At 36.6% G+C, this 21,000-nt stretch overlaps 1 protein-coding gene across 7 annotated transcripts in view; it reads left to right on the forward strand.

Moving 5' to 3' along the window:
• Nucleotides 1–21,000, forward strand: part of KCNK2 (potassium two pore domain channel subfamily K member 2) — a 157,748-nt gene that overhangs the window by 109,291 nt on the left and 27,457 nt on the right. For 6 of the 7 annotated variants that reach the window (XM_066993656.1, XM_048057552.2, XM_066993660.1 and 3 more), the window contains one exon: nucleotides 18,851–19,011. In XM_066993656.1, coding sequence (XP_066849757.1) covers nucleotides 18,851–19,011 — 161 coding nt within the window. Of the gene's footprint in view, nucleotides 1–18,835; nucleotides 19,012–21,000 lie in introns of all 7 variants that reach the window. The other variant, XM_048057556.2, reaches the window with a different exon arrangement.

A 21,000-nucleotide genomic window follows, 5' to 3' on the forward strand; every position in this document is an offset into this window, starting at 1 on the left:
TTTATGGTTAGTATATGGGTCAAAATATTTAAATATTTATTTTTTTGTTGCCATATTTGCAGGAGCAACAAATCTTTACATGGAAAGATTCATTATTGGAGAAAGCAAAACTGAACCTTGTGTCCAAGGGTACAGTAAAAAAATTGTCTGGAACTTTGCACAGTACATTTCTTTGGTATGAAAGAACATGAGTATGTTGCAGAGACCAAGGACCATGCTCTCCATTTGAAGGGTGAGGTTGCAGGAACTGCAGTTGGCAGATATATCAAGCTCCAAGACTGGGTATTAGATCTTATAATAGAAATGATAATTTACAATCCTAAATTCAACTTTTTGTTTCATGAAAGTGAGTAGAATTCAGTAATGTGTGATTACTCTTCTGTAAAAAGAGGTAGGATTTGTAGGGAAAGGGAGTATCTTACGAGAGCCACTCAAAACAGCTGGAACAGATACGCTTTTGGAGCATAGCAGAGGAAGGCCTCATTTACCCTGAATACTGTTGTTTTTCTAATTCTATCAGGTACTCTACTAACAGTCGTTACCTTGTCCTATCACCTTATCCCACTATGTTCTTGTGTCATTGTGACCATAAAAGCACTATTATTATGCCTTTCTAGGAAATGTTTGAACCATGTTGCAGATATTCAGAGACTCATGTCCACACTCTCATAGTAAAACATTTAAAAGTGTTTATTATTCTTGCCTAATTTAAAAAATGAGATTTCTGGAATGGTATGCTGCTGAACCATCATACAAATGATGATCAAGTATAACACTGTCAGTGTAAGTGTAGACAGACTCGCATCTCTGCCACTCATAACATTTTTTTAACCAAGTTTAATGTTTAGGGCATCTCAACCTTAGTGGCTATCCAGTATTTTTCTGTGAGTGGTAATTTACAGGGACTAATTTGAAATAATCCTTCTTTTCATGAAATGTTGAAAGCAAGAGAACAGGTTTAGAAAAAGTAAATTTAGAGATGATTGATAAAATGCAATGAAGCAGTCAAAATTATTTGTCAATCAAATCTATTCGTATTTCATCAGCTTCCACAGCAGAGGCATCCCTTCAGACTCTGGCTGGCTGAGCAAGCCTTGTACTGTGCTCTGCAGCCATGAAAGGGCAATAAAGATGGGAAGCAGAGAAAGAAACAGGACAGCTTTCCCCTAGAACTAGCAATAAAACACATCATCAAAGTGATAAGATCCATATTCAGGTCTTCTTATCATTAAGAAGTTCTATATTAGACTTTGAGATGAATGAGCTCACACTTTTTGAATTGGTAGCTTTACACTGTGGTGCTTTTTGACTCCTATGTTTGACAGATGTGTGCATATATATCTGTACCTAACATTGTCCATGTAAGCACCCTGCCAGCAGTGAGCAGTATGCCTTTGCTGAGGACAGAAGCTGTGATGAGTTTCAGAAGAGTAATAAATATCATGGTGGCTTATCACTGGCTGGCCAACTGCTCCTGCAATTGTAAGATGGTTCATGTGCTGGCTGTAAGGTTAGAACTATATTATTCTCATCCTCATATACATCCATAAAGTTCAGGGTTTTTCAAAAGATAATTTTTTGTGTTCTACTTAGAGCACATCTCTATAATGCTGGGATAGAGGAATGGGGTATTGAAAGCTGTTGGAAGACGCGAAAGACTACCAGATGCTTGTTAGAACAGCATGTCACTAAGTAGTCATGCAGAGACAGGATGGCAACTTTGCAGACCTCCATGGAAATGCTCCCACAGAGATCTGCTTATTAACTGGCACCAAAATAACCATAGCAGGGGAAGCTGGAAAAGCAGCTGGGATGGTGAATGCTTTATTGATGAAGGAATACTGGACACAGAATAGTGCAAAGTGTGTTCCAGCTCTGAGGCTGTGCTATGCCTCTCTCTGCCACGTGGCCTTTGGAGAAATTGTGAAGAAGAGACACCTACCATGAGCATCAAAGCTGGGATGTTCTCTCTAAGTTGTCTGGAAGCTCAGGTGGGTGCTCTTTATCCTGTATTCACTGGTTTTTCTAACATTCCCCATTTCTCCCTTTTTCTTGCAACCTTTTCATCTTGTGTTCATCACCACCTGCTTTTCTTGGCTTCTTTTCCATCCACCCTCTGCCTGACCTCACCTGGAAAAGTAACCACAGAGCAAACAGAACACCTTGACAGGAAGGGCTGCAGCCGGCATCTGAATGGGGCTTTGAGATTGTTGGTGGCACCATTCGGAGTTGCTTCTTTTTTATCATGAAGCATTTTTAAAGCATTTAGTTTTTGATCTATTCTAGTTGTCAGCGACTAGTAATTTGTCATGTATAATGTATTGCATATGGAACTGTCATTGACATTATGGCTAAATGCTAAGCCACAAATAAATTTATAGGCAAATTAAAATCAGAAGATTCCAGGCAGAAAAGGAGACTTGACCATATTGATGCATACAGCTAGTAAATCTATACAGTAGTCAGATGGAATCATAACCAACCACGAACATTTTAAAAAAATACATGTGTGAAATAATGTGTTAAAATATTAGGTCCTAAGTTTACAAACACTCGTGTATATGCTTGACTTCAAGAGTGTGAGGAACTTTTGTGTGGTGAACTCTTGTGGAGGAGTGATGATGTCGGAGTGATGATGTTGAGGGCAGAAGACAAGTTGTGCTTGATGTTGCCAGTGGATTTGGTATTTGCTAGTTCAGTGATGTCAAGCCCCATATTTTTCCACTCTTGTGGAAAGTCTTTTTTTTCCCCGTGTTAGTGGTGTATGCTTTCTCTACTCATGTCATTTTGTTTTTCCTGTGAGTCAGTCTTTAATATTAATAGAAATTAATATAAATACATTAGAAAAAATATATTTAAAAAAAAAAATCCTTCAATCTGGTGAATACTGCCAGGATCCAATATAAAGGCAGTTTTACTGAAACTACCTCTAAGTGACTCTTAGTAACTAACAAAGTTAGTCTTAAATGTTTCTTCAAATCAGTGCCATTCTATTTTTCTCTTTTAGGTATTAGATGGGTATACCTTAATACTGCCTCAATGCTTGCTGCCCCTCTTTGTCCTTTCATTTACATGTAAAAATTCTATTTTTCATCGGAATTGTATATTTCTGTTGAGTTAGAGGCTTTCAGTCTCCATAAAGCATGTGAATTCAGTGATCAGCTATCTTGTACTTCACCGATGTCTCAGTTGCTACCCATGTTTGTTGTATTTTAGACGCTATCCACTAAAGCCAATGACTTGATGTAGTACAGAAATGCTGAGTTGAGAGCTTTGTAGTACTTTGAGTGCTGGATATGCTGTCCCAGCTAACAACGCAGGTAGGCTTCTAGGCCAACCTATGAAGGTACTTCTGCATTGGCAGGTTTCAGGGATTTTTCATCACTTGCTCTAAGAGTGAGCAAGATGTTATGTTGTAGGGCAGTCACAGGTGTTCCCACAACTTATCCCAGCTTGCTTAGAGCTATTGGGAACTAAAATAACTTCACTGGAACAGCAAAAGACCTCCAGAATGTGTCTTGTATGTAAGAATATGGAGATTTCCTGGTATTTGGCTACAATACCATGGCTCAGCCATTTGCTAGGAAGAACTGTATAATAAAACCTGTATACAGTAAACTTTTAAAAATTCATCTTATTTGTGCAGTAAGAGAATAAATAAAGGTATGAATGTATGTTTACACATGTATTTGCATCATGGTCTTTTAAATACATATGTGTATTGGCATCTCAACAAGCATTACGTGGCTTCACCTGGGAACCTACTGTCCATATCTGCTGACAAGTAAGTGCATGTTGACAACTTCTTGTTCATGCAGAAGCTTCACTGTATGAGCATGGTGTTGTGAAGGCAGAGTGGGGTCACATGAAAGAAAGCTACTTACTAACCTTGGGTGAAAAACTTGTGCCTCTGTTTTGTCTGCCCTTTGCATTCTCGCTTCTTTTAAGCCTCCTCAGCCACGTCTTCCCCTGTCACTTGTCTAAAAGATGCTGTTTCCCCTTTCATGTTAGGTAATAACACGTGGCACAAGGGTGGTGGTAGCTGAAGCCAGAAACAGAAATGTTGACGGTAAAATCATGGGAGGGTGAGTGACCCAGGACTGTCCTTTGTGCCTTCTAGAAAAACAATGAAAAAAGAGATGCATTTGGTGTGGCCTCCTTGAGGAAGAGGAGCGGAGTGTCCAATTTTCTTTCTTGAGCATGAAAAACATGGAGGAATTTAAAATTGCTGGTTTTGTTCATCAGCACTCTTAGGGGAAGAAGTGTTATTACTTACATTCTTAATTAATTTTATTACAGGACTGTCCAAAGGCCAGAGTATATATCTAGTTTGGAGCTCTACTGAACTGTTCATACATTAAGCTAAACAAATGTATGACAATATTTTTGCAAGGAGATCTTTATTTGCAAATCAGCTTGAGACTGGTAGGGGTTGAAAGGAGGGAGACAATTAAAGAGAAACATTAGCCACTTTGAGGAGTGTGCAACTTTTTTGTCCAATCCTAAACATTTGACTTGGACATTCTTCACTCCTTTCTCACTCACACAGGTTTCCCACATCTTTCATCCCTGTTACAGGTAGACCTGCATCCTAAAATACCAATGCCTAATAAGAAAAACACATTTCTCTCTTCTGTTCTTGTTGTTGTTGCTGGCTAGATGTTGTAGTATGCAAAGAAGATATGATTAGAGAAAACTTCCTGTTCTGAGGATATTTGTATGTGTACATCATCAACATTTGTGTAACATCAACTACGTGTATTTCCAAGGCTAAATTGTTCAATTGAGTGGTCACTTTGAGTGTTCAAGTTTCTGGATTATCAGTTCATTGAAATTATGATAATAGTACTGCAGAAAAGGCTGGTCATGCACTAGATATTTATTAGAGCTCTGTAGTGTTTACCAGTGGTTTATGAGCACAGGGCTGTATGACACAGCTGAGGCACCAATGTGGTTTTCAGCTGAAAAGAGGCTTCACTGAAAAACTCCATGCCAGCATCTGTTAAGGACAGATTGGATTTCTCCACTGCAGACATCAGATTTACAGTTCTTTTTTTTTGCAGTTCTTCTGATAGATGAAAATGAGCATCTGGAGGCTATTGTTCAGAATGGAAGAAGTAGCATCGAGTGGCTTAGTCATATGCAGTAGAATTCTTTTTTTAAAGATGTGCAGGGAAAGAATTGTGGTATGCAGAGCCAATTATTCTCTCTATAATATTGAACACAGCTATTTCCAGTTCACAGTGTGCTTTTTGCTGGGAGGAAAATTGGATTGGCATTACATATTTTGTAATTTTATGGATCAATGTAACCTGCAAAATATGTAGTTAAAATGGTCCTTTTTTCTTTTTTTATTGTTCATGCACATATCTGAAAATATACTTATCACAAGGAAAATAATTTACCTTTGAGAATATCTGTACTAAGTTGTGATAGTATTGTACTTATGGTTATTCTCAGAATTGGTACTTTTTAACTGGGAAAATCTTCTCAAGATAGGAAGGTGATCCATATGTTTCATGAACAGCATTGTATGATATCCATGCACTATTATCTACCTGTGTTGAGGATCCTACTTTTAAAATCTGATTAAAATTCTATTTTTTTCAATTCGACATGTATGAGACCATCTCTTGGTGTGCGGAGTCATGATTTTGTCTACGTTCATTGCTTTTGTGTGCATTTTGCACAATATGTGTGGATCCTAAAGGCAGAAGTGTTTAAGCTTAGTCTTAGTATCTTTTTGGAATGGTGTTTCTTTAACTAAATAAGCACACTAACATGAATCCATAAAAGTAACAGTTATTGTATTACTGGAGCAATTACGTTTAGTACCATTGTCTGGAGTAATTTTCTTGAAGTGAGTAACAAGAAGTGAAGACACATCTGTTGCAGCTAATTAATTATTTTGTTACTATATTACATGAGTGTAATAGGTGGCACAGAAAGAATAGGTTACAATTATGTAGAATATTTGTGCATTCTCTGTGTTTCCTGAGCCTGACTGCATGAGAGCCCCAACCCTACGTATGTTCCTAATGGTTATCTCAATCAGAGAGAGCATTGGCTCACTCAACTCTACTTCTGTGACTTCCTCTAGAATGCATGCATAAACACTTCATTCTACTAGGAAAATGCAATTGGGAATGGTATTTCTTTTGAGAATGAGTTTCACCTGTAGGCATTTCATTAAGAAGTTATTTCTGTTGAAACCTTTCATCTGTTTTTGCCATTCTAAACTGTACAACTAAGAGGAAGCTCAACTTGCATAGAACTGTTTTAAAAACATTTATAGTCTATTTATCATTTTAATACATTCTAATGTATGTAGTGCTGTAGTATTTAGCTACTAAATAACCTAAATTGTCAACAGTTCCATCTGGAAGAACAGTGAGTGTCATTCATTGATTTATAATTCTTGCTGTCTGAGTGGTGGCAATGCATTTTCTGTTATGCTCAGAATGCTAAAATACTTTATACTGATTTCAGGAACTATAGTATGGAAACTCCCTAGGTCCTAGAGTTTCATCCTTTTTGTTGGAGCTGATGTATGTTGGATCACAGAAACACAGGCAGCTAATCTTATGGTCTTTTTTTGTGTGGAAAAAATAGCTGGTGTATAAGTTCTTTTGACTACAGCTTTAATACCTGGGATGCAGTGGGGATTTCATTATTGGCAGGTTAAGAGTTCTAAATATTTGTTTGTGTTAGTATGCTGGATGATAAAATAACATCACATTTGTACATGATCGCTTAAAGAAGACTCACAAGACTTTGAGTCTTTGGTGACATGGATAGACATATGATAACTTTCATCTATTCATGGTCTGTGTAAACAAAGAATTCATGTGATAGTTCTTTTTCTCACTAGTCACAAAACTATGCTGGAAAAACAGAATAGCAACAAGCAATTTATTTTTCATTTTTGTGCCTACAGATGAAGCTGTGACACAGCAAACTGACACAGATTGCTCTCACAAGTGTTTCTAGTCCTGGGAAAGAGGTCCTGGTTAAAGCAAGACAATAATCTTTAGACTTCAGTTAATAATAATTAACTTTGTAACAAGTAATTAGTTTGTTACAATTGGAGGATTATGGTGTTTTTTGAATGAATAGTGTGTAGTGGAATTAGCTAATTGTAGTGGAAACAAATGAATTTAGACTGTTTAAATGGACTTTTCAAAAAACTTTCCTTGATTTCCAAGTTAGGTTTCACTCTGGTTGCTTTAGGAAATGAGATCCTGCTAGCAGAAGCAGTTGGAGCTACAATATATTTTATGAGTGCTAACTTTTGCAAAACTCTATATGAAATTAAAAAAGATTTTTTTTGTGTCCATATTTGGACACAAACTACTTACTCTAGTTTCCTCATTCAGAATAAATGAAAAGTAAGGAATATAGATCAGGGAAAAGTGCATTTATTTATTCTATGCTTTGTTTCCAAGTTTGTGGTGGTTCTGCACGTTTCTGCAAACATACTTACTAGCTGCTACTATTTATCAAAAAAAATGAAGAAACTGTTATGCAGCATTTCTCTTGCTATAAACTCTTCAGCATCAATAGTTTTGGTTATGTTGTTGTGGTTCTTCAGGTTCATATATTCCTAAATAAATAAGGAAACCTTTGGAAGGAATAGACAAACGTATGATGAGTAATACTCTTGTATTAACCTAGATACTTTGTCTGGGTTTTCATGTTATCCCATTAGGATAATACGTGGAATAATCACAAATACTTGTTCAGGATGGAAATGCTTGCAAACACCAGTAATTTACTAAATAATCGTGTGAACAAAAGCTATATATGTAAATTATTTAAGTGTCCTAAAAGACACTGATTCAGATCTCCAAAGACTGCTCATGAACACTGATGCAGAATAATAGAAGTCTAAAAATTTTCTGACAAATATTGTATTAGAAAATAAATTTAAAGATAATTAATGTAGGTTTATTTTTCAGTACAGGATTTTTTCCTCAAACATAGCAGAAGGAATTTTAGATTCCATGCAAATTTGCTGTTTCAAACTGGAGTGACTAGTAATGGAATTCACAGCAACTAAAACATTAATGAAACTTTTCCTACAATTAAAGATGAGTCTGAGCTATTATTTGCTTATTTCTAGTAGTAATGGAGTAGTGTGGACCTTTAGTGAGGCCAAGAGTTATGTTCTTTTTTGCAATGCATTTGAGTGCTATAATAAAAATAGAAAAAAAAATCAATCCATGTTATCTGCAGAAATACTGTTAAAAATATTACTCCTCTACCTCCACCTTACTTCTTTGATTTTTTTTAAGGTTTAATAATGTCATAGGATATACTCTAATGTAACTTTTTCTCATACCAGGAGCAGTGCTATTAAAAGTCATTAGGATTTACTGTCCTTAGATTGCATAGCTGCTGTGCTGTTCATATCTCTATAGGCTTTAATGTTTTATAGGGAGAAACACAGTATTATTTTATTCACGAAATGGTTTTCCTTGTTCAGTTCAAAGACGTATCGTGCCTTTGAAGAAAAGGGAGATGTTGCTTTTACAAGACGTACTGACACTTAAGAGGAGACAGGAAAAAAAAGTAAATTGATGCTTCTGTGTTTTAAAACTGACTTATGGGTGAAGAGGCTTGCCCAAAGTAGGAACTAGATCAAACCTGAATCCATTAAATCTGAAACTTTTATTTATACTGAATGACAGTAATATGTGATGCCTCTTTCCTTTTCCAGCTCCACTTTATTGTTTGGCAGCAGTAATGCACTCCAGGACTTCATTTTTTTTCTGTATCTTTCCTGAGTCATCTTGAGCTTTCATATGGGTTGGTGGACACCAAAGGATGGAGAAACCAAAGGGCTTGACCCTGCAGGGTGTAAAATACCCATATGTAGTCTGGATTTAAATAAGACATAAGGCTTATAGCTCCTCCTAGCTTGTGGAGACCAAGGTCAGAGAATAACTGGAGGCATTTTGGGAAGGCTGTGGAAGAAGATTGTGCCTTATGCCTTGCAGCTGTGAGGGAGAAGAGCACTATCCATCTGAGATGATGATCTCTTTTAGCTAAGTTCTCGAGCTATTTTCCATTTGATTTTCCTTTTATTTAATAAATAAATAACTTAGAGTTTTTCACCCTTAAGATATGGGATCTGTTTACACAAGAAAATAAGTCATAAATAACTTCCCCCACTTTTAAAACAAATTTTCACCCCCTTCAATTTCTGGAGAGGTTTAGCTGATGTGTTTGGTCTGAGATTGTATTACAACTGATCACACCTGATTTCAGGGGCTAATTCAGATCCCATAGACCAAGCAAGACTCAAAGAACTTTGTTTATGGAGTCAGTGCAGTGTACAGTAGCTGTTCATATTCCAGCCCAGGGTTTTGGGTGGTAGGAGAAAAAATTAAATAATGTTTGAGAAATATTTTTACATGTGGTTGGTTTTTATATGTATTTATTTTAGTGTTTCTTTCCCAAATTTGAACTGAAATATATTATTACAAAAATTTAAGACCTTTAACTAAAAGCAGTGTTCTGTCTCATGACGTATTCTGTCCCATTTTGAATTTTTTTGTTAGGTGCAGGCTATATGACTAGAGATTCTGAAAGACTCCCCTCATTTCATATTAAAGAAACATCACAGCCTATGTATTTAAAAGTAAGCTGGGAAGGAAATGATTGCTCACGATTTTTACTACTGGCTGAAATTCTTGTCCGATGCAAGTGACATCAGCTTCTTTCAAAAGCAAACTGGGCATGGAAACAAAATATTTCTGTGCTAAAAATGCAAACTTCGGAGTTTATTTGACACTGCCTGATAATTATATTTTTTATCAGTTTACATCTTCAGAGTGGTTTTCTATGAAATTATTGTTCTATTAGGAACTTTTGGTTAGAAGTGCAAACTTTTTTGATAAATTTATCTTTATTCTTTTCAACATTTCCCCACCTTTGGACTTCTCTCTTTTCCAGAGAATTACATGAGACTCTCCACTGTGCTAGCTTATTGAGTGGCTTGGGTGAAGACATGGAATTAATCTGGGGGTTGGTAGGATGCTGGTGAGCCACAGAATTCTCAGATTCCTCTGCCTTCTGCTCTAAGAAAAAGAGCAGAAGGCTCTGCAGAAGTTTTTTTACTGCAGAAGAAAAAACCCACACCTGCATAGCTTAAGGTCTCTAAAAATTGCAAGCTATGGAAGAAGAAAATTAGTCTTTGCTCCTTTGAAGGATTTTAAATATTTTTGCAGTCTTGTAATTGCACTTTCTTCAATTGCCAGGATAATGACATTATAACAAAAGAGTTTTTTGATATGCAGTGTGAAATTCTGGGAAATTAGAGAACTTGTGACAGCATGATTTCCAGAATTGATTTCTGCCACATCACGACACTGTTGAAAATCAATTAAAAATCTGTTAATAATTTCATTTGATAAAATATATATATATTTGTCCAACTTCACAGGTGTATATGCTGACAGTGTGAATATTTAAATGCTTGCTGAATAGAGATAAATTTAAAGGTATTCTTAAAGTTTAGCACATGCTTACTTTGCTGAATCAGGAATACAGCCTATAAGTAGCTAGAAGCTAAAATGTGAAGTCAGTAGAAGTTACTTATGCATGGTGGATCCTTTTTACGTTGTGTTTTTTTTTAACATTTGAATATTAGTACTGATTATAAAGATTGCTTGAGGGAATGGAAAAACAAAGGACAAATAACCTCACACTTTCAGACACCTGATGGTGAGCCACAGTGACAAAAACGTCTTTTTTAAAGTAATTCTATGAATTAAGATATTTAGTCTTTTCTTTTAGAAATTTGATAATGTTCTTTTTTTAACCTTAGCTCTTTTGAGGAATTTTTTTCTTACTACACTGGTATATGTTAGAGCTATCTGTGTCAAGGCATTTGTATTAATAACAGTTATTTGATGCTTAGCAAAATAACATTTATCTATCTATATAGGTATGCTTTACATGTATGTATGTAGATATTTTAACCTTTTATCTTGAAGAGCCCTTCTTTCTGCCTGCCTTACTAAGATTAAGCAATGGTGTAGTTAGATAAATGTGCAATAGAGGATTTTCCCCTTACTATCAGTGTCACTCCCATCTCCTCCAGCCTGCTTGCCCTTCCCCAGAATTTCTCCGCCTCTCTGTGACTCAGGGCAAAGGATCTGGATATGTGAGCTGTGTAATTGTAGTTTATAAGCAACAATAAACATAGGAGATATGCCTCGTCTTTCTTTTCTGTCAGAATTAAAATTGCAAAGTATTTGTGTTTTTGAACACTGAACTTGTGAAACCTCTGTTAAGGTGAAAAAGGTTGTCTGAAGAACAGTTTAAAGCTACAAACCAATTTGCAACTTATCTACTAAGTCAACCTTCAGCATTCATTGTTGCCAGCTGTATCAGCTGAATAGGGTCCAAGCTCAGAGTCTGTCAAATGTAGGATTGTGGGATTTTTAGGTCTTATCTTGAATATGTGATTTCGCTGAAATCAGTGTGGGATTGCAGAATATCTGTGCTGAAAACTGGTGGCACAGAGCCAGTTCCACCAGAGAAACTGGATGGTCTCACCATGGGGAACAGCAATGCTCCTGGAGAGGCAGGGCAAGTGGTGGAGACTTTACATATTTTAGTTCTTCATTTATTGATGTATATTTGCTGTTGTCCTTAACTTGTACGTGTTTTTGCCATGCTACTTGTAGGAAACAAAAAGGAAAGTTATTAAAGAAAAGCTTCAAGCTCTAGGAAAAAAATGTATTTCAGACTTCCGTTAAAGTTAGTGGCAGAAACTTACTTATCTATTTATAATTTTGTCAGTACATCTAAAAATCCAGTTTTTGTTTTTCTGTGGATCACCTGTGTCAACGTATTTTATCAATACATTGATATTTCTGATGACTTTAGTGCAGAATGAGTGTCATTTTATCACATTTGCTGTGTCTACACTTGATAAGAAAATGTGGGTAGTAAAACTTCCACGGTATTGTGAACTATTAACTTTTTTCTTTAAAGTACATTATTATTTTTGCCAGTTGTGTTAGTCACATTATTCCCATGGAGCAATCTCACCTGAAGGAAAAGCAGACAACAACAAAAAAAAACACAAGTGGGAATTTGGGCTTTTGGAGCTGATTCAATTTTACTCAAATAAGAATTAGAGGTAAAAAAGGTCCAAATTATAACACAGACTACAAAAAAAAAAGAAGGAAAAAAAAGAATCAATTGGAAAAGGGACAAAAGTCTTTGGGCAAAGTGACAGCTGAATGAATAAGGAACCTGTACCGGGGGCAGAGCTATCTGAACTGATGTTTAAGCTTTTAAAAGGCTTTTAACAATTATTACCCAGTTCCTTCAGAAATTGCCTTAGCAACTGTATGTATTACTGAATATGGCAGCAGCTTCTGCGTTCATAACGCTGAGACTTTGCTTACAATGCTCCTTCGGCTCCCTAGCATAGCACTTTGACTCAAAAGAAACTTGCTTCCTTTGAATACTTATAGCCTGTTCTCAAGTTTTATTGATTTGATTACTGTTCCCACAGAAAGCAGATGAAAAGAAATCACCGAAAGGAGATTAGCTTCTGTTTTGTCAATTCTTGAATATTGCACATTTTTATTAATGTCAGTCTAGGTTTTCCTGTTCTTTTTCATAGTTGTAAAGGTAATGGAGATTCTTTTCCAATTTTTTTTTCCAGGCTTGAGCCAGAACATTAGAACCTTCAAAATGATAGATTGATATTGTTGTGACACAGAATCATGGACTAGTGCTAAAAGTCAAAATTTGTAGGTTGGAATCCAATAATACCAAAAGGAGAGCTGTGCTGAACGCTGATATTAAGGAAATAACAGTACCATGTGACAACATCCTTCCCAAATCACTGGCTATAGCTATTCAAAGAACAGGCTTCTAGGAGCTATAGTGACCAGTGAATAAATTTATGCCTAACTCATGTAAGATGGATTTGAGGTTTTATAACAGACCACAGTTTAAAACAGAAGTACCTGCACCTCTTTGTTATTGCACTGGGTGCTTCCTTCAGTGGGATCCAGATTGTGACTTCATCAACTATGTGCATACAAAAGTATTTCATTTTCAGTGTGGAAAATTAACTTGGAGGAGAGCTAGCTGCATGCTCCGAACAGAATCCACAGGCAACAGCTTGTGAGCAGTGGCTCTAAGACACAGTAACCTGTACGTGCACTTGTTGGAATTTATGTATGTATGTAACATAGAAACATCACGTTTTTATTCAAGTGTATTAATATCCCATTCAATCAAGCATTCATACTTACAAGTAGTCTTTGTCTATATCCAGCCTTCAGATTACTTTGCACTGTGCTCTTGAATATGTGCGTGCATGTGTGCCTGTGTCCAGCACAAAGGAGAGGCCATAGCTGCACATATTCACAAACAGATATCTGGTCCACCTTGAACAAGTTCGGTGAAGGTTCTCAGATTTTAGATGCTGAACTTTCCTTAGTTTGGGGTCACTGTAGAGTCATTGCTTTGTCCTCATCCACAGATTCAGTGTGAATTAGGGACCTAAATGCTATGGAGGATTTTGGACTTTTTTGTGCTTCAGTTACCTGCTTATGAAAAGGGGGAACATCAATTTTCTAGCTACCTAAAGATGTTGTATATAAAGATATATACATGGGAGACTGAAAATTCTCTTACACAATACTTACCAAGGTCATAAAAAATGTGATATACATCTTTGTAAATATACACGTGTATGACATGGGCATACACCAGTGTATCATATTTTGGAGAGCAGGGCAGAGTTAGAAGGAAGAAAGGAAATAGGATCGGTGTAAAAATACAGTAGTTACCACACAGTGAACAAGAAGGTGCCAGTCTTAAATTTTCTGCAGTATATGCAGAGATTTCCACAGAGACAGTGTGGGTACTTGCAATACCTTCTTGTTTGAATATGCTCACATATGACCATTATTTCTGCTAAAAGATATACCTATCTATGAATAAGTGCACATCTTTGTCCTGGCACTGACACTCTGGCATATGTTTAGATGCTAATCTCTGGAGCCTGAATGGCACTCTAAACAGGGGGAAAATACAAAATAAAAAAAAAAAACACAGCTACTAGAAATTCAACGAGGTACCTTTCATAAAGATTTCATCAGATAGCTCCTTAGATCCTGAAAAAAGCATCTTTTGATCTCTTAAAATCAATATGACATTCAGTATCAAAACACACATTCACCCTTTGAAAAGGGTAATCACTGTAATCGAGCCGCATAGTCCAGCTGGATGCAGACCTACGGCAATATCACCACCCGTTGCACGGGAGCCAGGCGCAGCCACCAGGCAGCTTAAGCTGAGGGCATGGCAGCCAGGTCATCTGGATCTGCCCTATTGGTTCAGCAGCAAGGAGCTCAGCATCTTCTCAGAGTCTGTACAGTCTTCTCAGTATCAGGTTTCTGTAGTCCGTGTTCATGTAATTAAGGATGTGCATGTTCACCATGGAGTTTGTCTTTCAGTATTAACCTGTTGCATGGATTGCCCATGTAGCCAACCTTATGGCTGAGAGGAGTTTCTCATATCTCAAAATATGTGACATTATTTTTGTATCATTGTCACTGTTTGCTACCTGGTGAATGATGTCTTGTGTAATCTGAGATGTCAAAAACAATGGGAAAATATTTACTTGCTTTTGAATATACATTTTCTTGTTTGGAAAGAAAATGTTTAAAACCTTCCCCAGACCTTTCAATCCCACTTGAGCTATTTGATACTAATGAAACATAAGTGGTGACACTTTTCCAGTCAATTTTGCAAGTAAAATGTAGTCCTAGAACTCCCAAAAGCACCTGTAATCTCACATAAAAAATGCTTAATTGCAGCCAGCTACTTTCAGTAGATGCCCTTCTTTGCCCAGGAATCCTCCATTAAGGTATATTCATTTGGAGTCTCTGTTCTTCTATCTCTGCATTGAAAATGGGGATCTAAAGGAGCTTTCTGAAAGAACGAGATCCCAGTGAACCAGAAAGCAAAAGGATCTTTTCTCCTTTTGAAAAGGAACTTAGATTTTTTTTTTGAAACCAATTGCCGGTCTTCCTTTTAATGAAGGCTTGAATGCAAAGACAGTCTGATTTCTAGACCTGAACAAAAGTGTCTCTTGTCGATTTGTGAGAGATATAAACTATTGTCTCTCACAGGAAAAAAATCTTCAAATACTTTCTGCTTTGCTCAAAACCAATAATGCCCTTGAAGTTAGCACAAAGTTACTAATTTCTACTCAATAGTCCATCTGTTCCAGATAGAAAAGTTAGACATCTTCATCCTTAAAGTGTATCTAAAAAGAGAGGACACGAGGAAGAAAAATATATATCCCATCAAGTCTCTCTTGAGGTTCCCAAAAGCAATCCCCCATTTGAATCTTGGGGGCTGTAAGAGTTGTGGAGCTGAAACCATAGAATGTTATTTTGGTGAATGGAGCAATTAGTTGCAATGTATTTACTATGGACTTTTATTCTTTATTCACGTAGGCATTCGGCAAGCTCCTTTTAAAATGCATTTCTTGTCCACAGCTGCTTGTCAGAGACAACATATTCTAAACGCACAAAATCCCTTGGGTGTTAAAGGCATGCTAGGCATTTAGCAAGACATGAAAGGGATTTGGTGAAACTAGGAGGCAAATTGTGCTCCTGGTTATGGAAGGAAAGTGAGGGGGGGCACTGGGGAAGGGCAGCCTGCAAATGGTACTGACGTTACCTTGGGTGAAGCTGATCCCTTCTGCAAGATAAACTTTGTTCTGTGCTGCTCCTGCCCTGTGCGGGGAGGGGAGGTGCAGGGTACGTGGTGGCTGTCCCATGACCCAGTGCCTGAAGTGAAGATTTCCTTTGGTTTTACTCAGCAGCAGCATTCTGCTGATTTTCCTAAGAAAGGAATAATACTTTTTTTCTGAGACAAAGCCCTCAGGAATTACAACAACCGTATGAAATATAAATGTTTCCTCTCCCATTACATAAATGATGGATTAGCTTTTTGCTGAAGAAACCGAGAGAGTAGGATGTAAGGACAATTTGTGTAACTCGTGAAGTAGGCTGCGGTGTGTGGCAGCAGACTTATGAAACATGACACTCCAGGAAATATGATTAATGTGTGATGGAAACCCCTTGGCGGATCAGTTCACTGAAGCACATGTCCTGTCATGACAGTGCCATGGCTTGTACTGTGTGTAGTGAGCATCTGGCCAGAGATAAACTGTACTGCCTGCTGGAGTGTTATTTTTTTCCAGCAATGTGTTTGTGAGATTTTTTTGAGGTATAACTAATAATACTAGACCTTCTTTATGTCGTTTATGGAAGAAAAGCATTTGTCGTTTTTCATCAAAAAACAACAATTTGCTTTTTGATGAAAAGCAACAGTTTCAGGGTAGAAAAAAAAAAGAGGCCCCATCCCTTTCTGAAGCAAAATATGCTTGTGATTTAGAGCAAGAATGCATAGAGCTGAATGTGAACTTCTTGTTCTCGTACCGATTAGCAGCAGATGAGAAGTATGCCACAGCAGCAATCATCTCTGTAATAGCTGTGGGATGCAAGGAAACTGCCAGTTTGCTTTATGAAGTAAAGTAAGAAAATTGCCTCCTTGGCTTGTGCTTCACTGGGCTGGTATTTTGTCACTATTACGCTATAACTTTTGTGGAGCTAGTGAATACAGTTCTTAAACCAAGAAAAGGAAGAGCTATTTCCAAATCCCCCAATATCAGTTTTATAAATCTGGTGTATCCAGACTCAGGTTCTGAATTGCATTAAGACTCTGCAGGAATTACACCCTGGCAGCTATTCAAGCTCCTGTTGCTGCATAAACAGAGATATTTATGAAAACAGAGTAGCTTGGATCTGTTTGTCTCTTTTTGGTTGGTGATGAGCTAATTTTATTTTAAAACTCAAGGGTCTTTCCTGCTTGGTGCATGAAGGCACAGAGTGAACTCAGTGGAGCTGAAATTTCCTGAATTATAATAATCAGTAATTTTAGCTCTGGCTCCAAGTTAGGGAGGAATGCTAGGTTAGACTAAAGGCACTCTGACTTTATTCCACTTGACTGAGTCAGGCTCTTTTTATGCCTGATATTACTGCAGGGAAGATTTACAAAGGTGGAGGACTCCACAACTTGCAATTGATGATGTTTCCTGTAATTTTGACCCTTATATTTAATTTGAGAGGCTGTATTAGTTAGCATTTTGGGAAAATTTTAGTATCAACATCATTTTTCTCACTTTTTCGTTTTTAACCTAACTAAACTCTATTGTAATGTTGCATTTATTGTTCTCTTGATTACTATTTCTAAACAGAGATTGAAGTAAAATATCTAGGAGTAAAATATATTCCAAATGTGTTTTATTTTTTCTTTAAGTTGAGTGAGGGGTAGGTCTCCTGTGTACTGAAAGAAAAAAGTTTTGACACAGCTTTGGTTTAGCTTACCTGCATAACAGAAGAATGAAAAATTAAGGTAATACAAATATATTTTATGAAGAAAATACATATTAAACCAATATGCTCAAAATAGTTAAAATCTTATAAATTGGTGAGATATTCATTAAAAGTGCTTTGCTTTGTAGAAGCTTGTGGTTGGTGTGCATGAATACTAAGCTATTTCAAAAAACAAAATATGAGCATGTTCTTGATAGAGCTGATAAATTTTGTCAGCTTTTTCAAAGGAAAATGGGATATTCATTGAATGTTTCATGTGTTTATATGAAAAGTATCTCTTATACACAATTTTAATATTAAAGATAAACTGAGAAACAAATGTCTCAATGACTTGCTAAAATATTTTGCTTTTTATTCACAAGATATCTTTTCTACAACAATGCTAATTTCTTTAAAAGCTTTTGCTTAATTTCTCCATGTAAAATAATCCCATTTTTCTGAAAAGTTCTCCCTCTGGCCTCCTTCAAAGTGCACATTGTTGTGCTGAAAAGTGAAATAATATCAAAAATACTGATGTGTTATTACTACTGCCCTGCTGCTCCCCCAAAACTTCAGTGGTGCTTTGGAGAAAAAAAAAAAAAAGAATTAAAATGAGGACTGATGCTCATGAAACAGCGCGACCTTGAACATATCATTTAAACATCAATCCTGGAGATACACTTGAGGGCATTTCAAAGATAGTGGTGTCTAAGGTCTTCATATTTTGGGATTTCTATTTAAAGTAAAACAGCAGCAATGGAGGTATCATGGGCATATCAAGGGTGTTTTTTCACAAGTCAGTGAAAATTATTTCACTTCTCAAATGGAGGAGAGCCCTGAGCTGTAAACTGTCTCTCGAAGCTCTGTTCGCAACAGTGAAAGAACCTGAGGCTTTAATAATGAGTGTAAGCACTTCCATTGAATTTAGAGGTTCCTATTTTGCTCATCCAAATGGTTTCTTTCAGGCTGCTTTGCTCTGAAGCACAGCGCACCCAAAAATTGTATCTCGTTTTAGAGTAATGCAGTCTGGAAATTACAAGTCCAGTAATAGATGTTTCCAGAAAACAGAGGCTAAAACACAAGTTAACCAATTCGTATTAACTACATGTGTTAAATGTGGAAAGTTGTAATTAATAAGGGTATATGTGTATATATAAAAACATATGATTTATTTCTCTAATGAAAGTTTTTCTTCTCCATACTATGTATACAATATTAAAAAAAAAAAGCACAACACTTTAGTTTAGTTCAAAGAGGATTATACAACACATTTTTTTTTGATTTTTCCACAATGTTTACTGTATCACATGGTTAACCTAGTAGGACCTGTTTGCAACTGTTCTGTTCCTACAGTCCTTTTAAAATGTATAGTGTAATATATGTAATTTCTTTTTAAACATCTCAAGTTGTTTGTAATTTAGGCTTTGGAAACATCTCCCCACGCACACAAGGTGGAAAGATATTCTGTATCATCTATGCCTTACTGGGAATTCCTCTCTTTGGTTTTCTCTTGGCTGGTGTTGGAGATCAACTAGGGACAATCTTTGGAAAAGGAATTGCCAAAGTAGAAGATACCTTCGTTGTGAGTATGATGGCTGCTTGCTGTTCTAAATATAACAAGCGTAACACACAGGGTATAGCTCATCCTTGTAACCAGATGTCTAGCAAAAGGTACGGAGAACATTGCGGAGTCTGTACATGTTGAACATTGTTAATTGAGAATTGGATGCGGTCCAACATTTTCTACAATAATGATGACTGGGAATAACAAGATCCAAAACCTCTTATTTTTTTGTTTTGCCCTTAAAGTACTCTTAAGCTTACTGTGGCGTTTACATTTAAAGACTATAATACAAACTGTGGTAGGAAATCACCAGCATGGTGAGATGGAGGAGTGGAGCTGTAGGGTAATGCATGGAAATTATTGCTGCTCTGGGTTGATTCACAGATCTTTGGTGTCAGTCTAAAATCACAGCTCTTAAAAATCTGTACACAGACATCAGCAAACCTGAGGAAACGTCAAAGCCTGTGGACACTTATGTTTCCAGATTTATGGGGCTGTAGGCAACTAACGCTTTGGGCACTCAAGGGAGCAGGACAGACAAAATGGTACAGAGCATGCTTCCCAACACTGGACTCCTGTTTGAGGAGACTTTGGTCTCCTCACTGAGCTGCAGGATGTTCTACAGTTTAAGGTATTTTCAGCTTCTGCTGAACCATGTAGCACAGCCTTTTGAGATTCATGTTCTTCATTTTGTTTGACCCATGGATCTTTAATTAGTCCACACAGAGTGGCACAACTTAAGTGGATGAAGGGACCCAACAAGAGACTATACAAGCTTGTGCAGATATTGATAAAGTTAATAATGTGCAGATATTGATAAAGATAACCAAGTGCCTTAAATTATAGCAGAGGAACTTAATTGCTTAACTTAAAGTCTGCTTCACACACGATACTTTGAGTTCAGAATCAGAAAATTTTAGCAAGGTCATACTTTCTTATTACAGTTATTAAAAATATATTTACTGATATTTTTGTTGCCTAGAATAAATGACACAATAAAATATAAGAAAATGGAATAAATACTTTATCAACCTTTAATAAAATACTAGAGGCCTAGCTACTACTATACTATGTTCAAAACATTTATGAAATACTGTCTGTCATTTGATGTGTAGAATATGTCATATCTAGTGAATACATAGCAAGTACCATGGTTTTGTAGCTGTTTGCATCAAAACAGCAAGTTTTGGAAGGACTCTTTTTTCTTGATGCAAGGCAAACTGGGGCTGTGCTGAAATAGTCATTTACAGTATGTAAACACAAGCTTGAAAGCCATTGTTAGGAAAAAGCATAGCTTTTTTGTGTGTTTGCCTTTTTTTCTTCCTTGTTTTCTTTTTTTCAGTTCCAGATATCAGTTCCAGTCCTGATTAGTTACTGGTGAATAACATTAATTTCCACTGAGATTTGGCTAAAAAGGGCATGAACATTCCATGAGAACACGTTTTATTTTTATCCTTTCTGCTTTTCTGTTGTAACTGAATTTTAGTTTTTGCATAAAAATACAAAATACGAGACCAATTTGTTTGTGTCTCTTAGGCTATTCCGCTCAGAGGAATAATGGGTCCTTTTTTTTTTTTCCACCGTAGCACAAAAAGCAGCAACTTGCCTCCTTTTGGCAATCTCTGAATTAAAACACTGATCTGTATGTTGCAGTCTGGAACACTCCTTCATTCATTCTTCAAAAGAAGAACAAGGAGACACTGATGGGTCAGAACAGGGAATTTCATGTTGCCATAATCTGACCAGCTACTAGGATTTGGGTTACAAAAGCTAGACTTTGGTCCTGCTGACCGAAAACATATTTTACATTGGCGCTGAACATAAATACAAGAAACCATGCATCATGAATAGTCTGATTTCATTTTGGTCAGCTTTTTTGAAAGTTTACAGTTTTACGCAGTCCCTAATTTCCCTTAATTTAAAGCAATATGCTCTGGATGGATGGAAGACTCTTTGGAAAACTGTACTGAGAGGAAAATTGTCAAATTTGCAGGGCATGTCAAACAT

This window comes from Anser cygnoides, chromosome 3 (assembly GCF_040182565.1).
Source record: "Anser cygnoides isolate HZ-2024a breed goose chromosome 3, Taihu_goose_T2T_genome, whole genome shotgun sequence".
NCBI lineage: Eukaryota > Metazoa > Chordata > Aves > Anseriformes > Anatidae > Anser > Anser cygnoides.